This window comes from Cyprinodon variegatus, unplaced genomic scaffold (genome assembly GCF_000732505.1).
Source record: "Cyprinodon variegatus isolate N-32 unplaced genomic scaffold, C_variegatus-1.0 Scaffold1059, whole genome shotgun sequence".
Taxonomy (NCBI): domain Eukaryota; kingdom Metazoa; phylum Chordata; class Actinopteri; order Cyprinodontiformes; family Cyprinodontidae; genus Cyprinodon; species Cyprinodon variegatus.
Window position 1 is genome coordinate 97,822 of NW_015151512.1, and position 7,007 is coordinate 104,828.

At 40.7% G+C, this 7,007-nt stretch overlaps 1 protein-coding gene across 1 annotated transcript in view; it reads left to right on the forward strand.

The window, feature by feature from the left end:
- The window catches only part of LOC107101150 (protein-methionine sulfoxide oxidase mical2b-like), an 80,856-nt gene that overhangs the window by 68,663 nt on the left and 5,186 nt on the right, over positions 1-7,007 (forward strand). Inside the window, exons 26-29 of the mRNA XM_015399940.1 lie at positions 280-380; positions 4,775-4,987; positions 5,103-5,272; positions 5,364-5,737. Of these exons, the coding sequence (XP_015255426.1) occupies positions 280-380; positions 4,775-4,987; positions 5,103-5,272; positions 5,364-5,737 (858 nt within the window). The remainder of the gene's footprint in view (positions 1-279; positions 381-4,774; positions 4,988-5,102; positions 5,273-5,363; positions 5,738-7,007) is intronic.

Sequence of the window (7,007 nt, forward strand, 5' to 3'; positions counted from 1 at the left end):
TCCTTCTTATCCATCTTATAAAAAACACTAAAGCCTTTAAGACTGGTATTTATTTTGTAGTACATTATTTAGCTCTTTACATACATTTTAGCCACTTTAAGAGCCACTGCAGAGGGTCCAAAGAGCCACATGTGGCTCTGGAGCCGTAGGTTGCAGACCCTTGCATTAGATCAAAGTGCACAGCATGATAACCTCATTGATTTAGGTGGGGGTAAAATAAATTGTCTTATTGCTGTGTTTTTATTAATGCCATGATCTCTGTTGTGTCGTTGTGCGCAGCTTTCCCTCTGATCTTCATCAAGCATTTCCGCTCACGACCGGAAACTGTTCCTGAAGCTGATTCTGACTTTGAGGAAGTCACTTCAACTAAAACAGGAAAGGTACGTGACATCCACAGTCCTTTTTACCTTATAGGGTACTGAAAATACACAACATTTTTAGGCAATTATTTTAGTCTTTTTTTCTCAATAATAGGATTTAGTTTTTAAAAAATCACCTTGGTAAGACAAAAAAAAAAGCTAGGTCATATGATTTAATCCTGTCCAGGATGTCCATCTTGGAAAGTCAACTTAATGTTGATCAGACAGCAGCTTAATATGAACAAAATCTCAAGAACTGAGTTTCCCAAATAATTCTAACCCTGCTGTATTTGTTTATATACAATTATTAAAGGCATAGATTTAATTTCATTTTATAAACTAATACATAAAATATCTAACCCCCCATTTTTCAAGGATCCAAAGAAATTTATTTTCTTAGATTTGTCCCAGTTATTTATCCCCTGATATAATATTGTTGTTTTTAATTGCAGTATTTATGTCACTAGTTGAAGTTTTTAAGGCTGTAGAAACTCTGAAAAGGCCTTAAATGAGATTCCACGAAAACTAAAGATAATGCATTTGTATCCACTAGGTACAACATTTCTATAAATGCTATCATTCCAAGATACATGTTGTATTATGTGGATGATTAAACCCAATGGAATACCTGTAAACACACTAGGATGTAGATTTAATCAAGAGTCCTTGATAAGCTAGTCTGGAGAACTAGGAGAAACCCCCGTGTGACTGCAAGACACTTACAGGATTAGCTGATGAAAGCGGATATGAGTGCAGCTTTAACACAGGCACTACATAAACAAGGATTAACTCCTAGACACACTCGGCTATGGACCACCACAGACCTCAGCAGTGGACTGGAAAAGGCCAGGAGAAAAAATATGCGCTGGTTAACTGGAGGATAAAACAGCCTGAATCTATCCATGAAATTTAATTCCTTGAACATTTAAATTTGTTTAAACATTGCTATAAATTATCACTTATTTTCAACCAATATATAAATATTAAACCTATGAACTCTAATATAATCATGAATTTTCGCTTCCCAGAGTTACATTTTCACATGGAGCTTTCTGATTGAAAACACAAATAAAACTCAATTACACATATCCATTGTCTGATCCTGCAGAAACTTTTGCTGCATGAGACATTTTTCTCATTTGATTTACTTTATTTTGACTACATTTGTTGGCTGAGTTTCTGAGCTGGAGGAAAAAACAGTGGCAGGAAGACATCCTTACAGAATTTATATCCTCAGCTTCATTTACTGCGGCTGAGTTCCACTGAACTAGACAATGAAGTAGTGACATTATACTTTTCTGGACAGAGAAATTATCAGATTTTTCATTCATTTAGTAGATTTTTTATGGAACAATAAGTAAAATTAAAAAAAGAAATACTGTACTTTCCAGACTTCAGAGTGCACCTTAATATAAGCCATGCCAACTAAATATTTTTTTAAAACTGGAAACCTACATATATAAGCCACGCCGTGCTATAAGGGGTTGTGTATACTTCGGCAGCAGTGTGTCGCAGTTAGCTTGTTGCAGGTATGATGCAGATATTTTTGATTTATTCCCAATTTTGAAGCGTAGTCTGCGCTATATGTTATTCCATGCCACCACGCAAGATGGACGATCACGAAACTAGCTCGGATTGTGGGTGACTGTGTGTTGGTTTGACAAGCTTGTTCGCCGTCTACAATCTCTCATTCAACGCCAGACGACACATAGTTCACCCATGAGTGTTCCCGAAAGACTGGCCGTGGCACTGTGTGTTTTGGCTTTGGGTGCAAACCAACAGACCGTCCACAGAGCTACAAACTACTGTCCTGTACGGTGTCTGGGATAGTGTCAAGGTGTGCCAGGCGTTGTGGACGGCACTACAGCCAGAGTTTCTGCCATTAGGTATCAAACAGGAAATACCCATTGTCTGGCACTGTCTGTGGTCACCTACAATTTTGGAGAGTTGCAGCAAGGTGTCTGCGGAAAGGGCAGCCTTTAAGCTGCTGATATCTACTGAACTGTAGGGGGAGCTCTACATACAGGCCCTAGAGTAGGGGCGAAGAAGAATGCTAGCTCCCGTTAGCTTGTCGGCTAGCAGCAGTAAAAGCATCTAATGAACGATGGAGCTTCGTCAGATCTTTCTTTCAGTTCTGCAGAAGTTGAGCCCATCTCTTTATTGGTTTGTCAGCTTTAAAGCAGCATATAAATGGCAAAATGTATGAACATCTGTTCTCCATCGTGCCTGCTGCTAGCATCTTCTTGTGCTAAATGAAAATCAGTTACCCTAGTAAACTAGCCCCACCCGCCAGCAGCCAAAATCCTTTTTGCCTGTGAGTTTGGTCTAGCTTCGATCAATGCCTCGGTCCCTAGAAATGGCGGGTAAATCGCAACGCAGAGATGTGTTTTGAATTCCTGGATGCAAAGCGGGCGGGGTTTTAGGGCGTGACGACAAAGCTGCGCGACGCTGGAGAAAGCACAGCAAGGAAGATGGCAACAACTAATAAACAGTAGCATGCAATGCAGCAGCAGCAGCTTTCAATGGAGCGCTTCATTGAAAGTTAAAAGTTCTCTTTCTGTCGCTGTTGTTCAATAAAAGTTTGTTTTAAGATCATTTGAGGCGAGAATATTATACTTTAAAGCGTCACTATATGGTCCATTTACCGACTTATTTACCGTGTGTGAAGGACTCAGCTTTGGAATCAGTTTAGGAAGGATTAGACGTGGGGTTTTCATTGAAACGTTGAGCAGGAAGAGGCTCTACGCTCATTCGTTTTTGAGGACGTATTCGCCGTTTTACCGACAGGCTGTTTTTTTACACTCCCCCACCAGCTTTCTGTTGCGCTTACTCATGAGCTCATTGGTCAGAGCATTGGCCAATAGGCACAGACATGGTTTGAAAAAAACGGGTTGTTCTCATCAACAATCTTCCCATGTCTCAATCATCGGGGCCAGACTAAATTACACATTTAGTCTCACATTCAGTCCCACATTTAGTCCGGTTTATCAGGCTAAAATTCAGCCCCTTATTCTTTCATTTCCATCTTTGATTTCCCCTTCTGGCAATCCACAGAAAAGCTGCACCTTCTTATAAGCTGCATGGTTCAAATGTTAGGAAAAAGTAGGGGCTTATAGTCCAGAAAATACAGTACACTTAAAATAATTTATTAATTTGTCAAATTGAGATTAAAATCCTTTTTATTCTCTCCAGATTGTTTAGGAAACAAGGCAGCTTTCTGTGTAGATTTAAAGGAAGAATACGAAAGTATGAAAAAGGCTCTGATCTCCCTGCAGAAGCTGCGCTACTAATCAATAGGAGGAACAGATTCCCTCTGTGAATCTACCTTACAAAGGCAGCGTCAAAAGACGAGGCTCTCCTCCTCAGTAAGATCGTGTTTAATCACGTGGTCCTTTGCATAAAATAATCCCATTGCAAGTGTTGCAGACAGCTGATTCTTTCATTAATGTTAAACCATTTGAGCGCACACCACACCTGCTATTTCTTCATCAGCTTCTATTTCCAGTCAGCAGACCGGGCTTCGTACTAGAAATCACAAAATTTAAAAAATCTCAATGATTCCAGGAGAATCTTAAGGCTAGAACTGATCAATTCTTAGTACCCAACCATACATAGGACCCAAAGAATATACTGAAGATAAAGAGGAGGTGGGTCATAGTGAAGTACCATTGTTGTTCTTTTTATGCAGCATCAACTGACAGTCTTTATTTTTTAATCATGCATCTTGTATTCCCAGAAACACAGGAACTATGTTACGATAGTGGTAAATCCTTCTGTGCAGCACTTAGCACCGGGTGATCATTGGACTTTAAAACAAAATGTTTATTCAATCCAAACAACAAAGTCAACCAAACATTGTTAATGGAAAAACTGGAAGAATCAACAGTGGCTTTTCAATGTGAATTGAAACTCATGGTGGGATTTGATGAATATGTGACAGAAGCCCACAGAAAGAGGAGCAATCTCTTCTGAAAGGTGCTAAAAGGTTGTCAGCACAAAGCACTGATGCTGCGGGTTAAAAAAACAATGTCGGTTACATTTTCCCTTCCATCTTTAAGGCTTACTCAACTTCACTTGTAAATCTCAGTTTTTTAAATAGGTTACAACATTACTGCAGTATCTTTATAGATATTTTTCTGTGAAATAATTAAGAAAAAATCCATTATTTTAAGAACCTGCTGACCAAAGGCTGTCCTGTTTTTCTCCTTTATAATTACCAAGCAAATGACTGAGCTCACAATGGGATGAGAAAACTGCCCAAGCCCCCAATGGAAAGATGGTTTCTCTTTTTCATATAGGGTTTTCTTACATAGAAACCAAGGTTTCCAGGAAAACTTTGGGCCATGCAGAGGGAGCCCAGCAAGGATTTGATGCCAAGTTAACATTTCTTTAATTAATCTCCACCTGTTTTTAAGGAGCCAAAAACCTCCGATGTACAGAATCTTTCTGAGGGAAAGAAGACGAATGAAAAGCCATCAGCTGCAATAAAGTCAGTCTCCAGCACAAAGAAGCGTTTGTTTTTATCCCAGTCTGATAAAGAGAAGCTTCTGAATTGGGAAGAGTCCCTGAAACAACAGGAAACTCCCGTTAACAACAGCACAACAAACACTACACAAGAAAAAGACAAGGTGAGGATATGCTTATTAATATCCCTAAATAAAAATGCAATTCAGAGAAATGTGAGAGAAATTAATTCATGATTCAGTGACCAATTTTTTCCCCTTTCCTCTGATGTTTTATCAGGTACAAGCAGATGCAGATAAGCTTCAGACAAACACAAGCCAGATCGGAACAGCCTGCGCCAGCCAAACGTCTGCATCTTCTTCCTCTGCTATCCAGGTCATAGCTAATGCCTTCAGGAGAACCTTTAGTGGAGGCAGTCAGCCTAGCAGCTCCAAGACTGCAGTTGTAATGTAAATACAGATTATTTTTTTAATCCATTAATTTAGGCACCAGAGAACTTCTGATCTGATGTTTTTTTTCCCCAATTTTTCGTCTTACAAGGAGACCTAAAGATGACGTCCCACGTAGACCGAGGCCCATGTCTGAAGGAGCATTTAGCTTCAGCTCACTTTTCAGTCCTGCAGAGTCATCAACAGCAGAGAAGAGGACAAGCATGCATGATATCAAATGGGCGTCTGTGGGAGCAGACCCATGGGGGGAGGGGCAAAACCTACCTACCTTATTGGAGCAAGTGTCCCTGAAAAGTCGGAGAGACTCTGAAGGGGTGTCAGGGGAGCTTTGTTCACTGCCCCGTAAAAGGGTAGATTTATTCTCATCTCTTAGGCTCAGAAAGAAGGGCCTATTGGACGGTGAAAGGAAGGGACAAGAAGCTCAAAAGGAAATAAAGACTTTTCTGTCCAACCTACGAAATAAAGGTGAGAGAAAAGTCCCCACATGGATTTAACTGAGCAAATAGGCAAATAAGTTTTCACCTTAAACAAGCTGATAACCCAAATGTTGCAATTTGTTAAACAACCATGTCGAAGCGCATCCTCTGGTGTTGGAAAAGGGTTCAATCATTGGCATGTATCAAGCAGACAAAACATCTAAGGAGATTTAGAAATGACCAAACCTGAGTTAAGAACGGTCCAATGCCTTAAAAAAACTGGAACGATAGTTGGGACTAGGATAGTTGAGGCTAAAAAGAGAAAACGACAAAAACGAAAAATAAAAGTTGAAAAATAAAAGAAGTTTAGCCGCTGGTCCGACCTGCCCCGGCTGTGCCCTCCAGAGAGCAGCACACCCTTCAGGCTGAACCTACACGCGTAGCGCGGTTCTCAATCAAAAGACATAGGAGGCTGGCCGGTTGACTGTTTGTTGACTTTTGCAAGGAGGCCACTAGGGGCGCTAGACATAAAAGTTACAGGTCTAGCACCCTAGAGGCCAAAAGTTACACAATGTACCTTTAAACATTTGGTGAAAACAAATTGAGAAACAACAACAGTAACACTCTGGGCCAGGGACCATAAAGATTGGACTCTGTAGCAATAGAAGAGAGGCCTGTGGTCTGAGGCCAAACGTACCCTGTTCTAGACTGATGGGAGTTTCAGGGTAAAAACAGAGGCAGGTGATGCAGCCATGATGCCTTTAGCCCACTGCATGGGAGCAGTGCTGTTATCTGGGGTTGCTGTAGTTGGTCAGGTCTAAGTTCAATAACATTATGAGCTCAGAGAATGAGGTCCGCTGACTGCCTGAATATGCTGAATCTTCCCTGATGGTACGGGCATTTTCCAAGGTGACAACGCCAGGATTCATCATACTCCAATTGTGAAAGAGTGGTTCAGGGAGAACGAGACTTCATTTTCACACATGGATCAGCCTCCATAGAGTCCAGCCCTTTTCCAAAGGAAGTTTCAGCTCCTTCCAAAGATACTAAATAGGATCTCGGTCTGGCTTTATAGAATAGTCCAATGCTTTCCTGTCAGCCATTCTTGGTTACTTGTAGCTGTATGTTTTGGGTCATTATCCGGATGCACCAGCTTCAGTTCTAGACCAATTTCATCATGGCGGCCCAGGTGGGGCCAGCGTTTTTTTCATTGGTATACAGAGCAAAAGCTTAAAGGAATAGTACACCCAAAACATGATTAGCCTTCATTTTCTACTCACCCCCATGCTGAACAACACTCTGGAGTACTTTTTTGATAT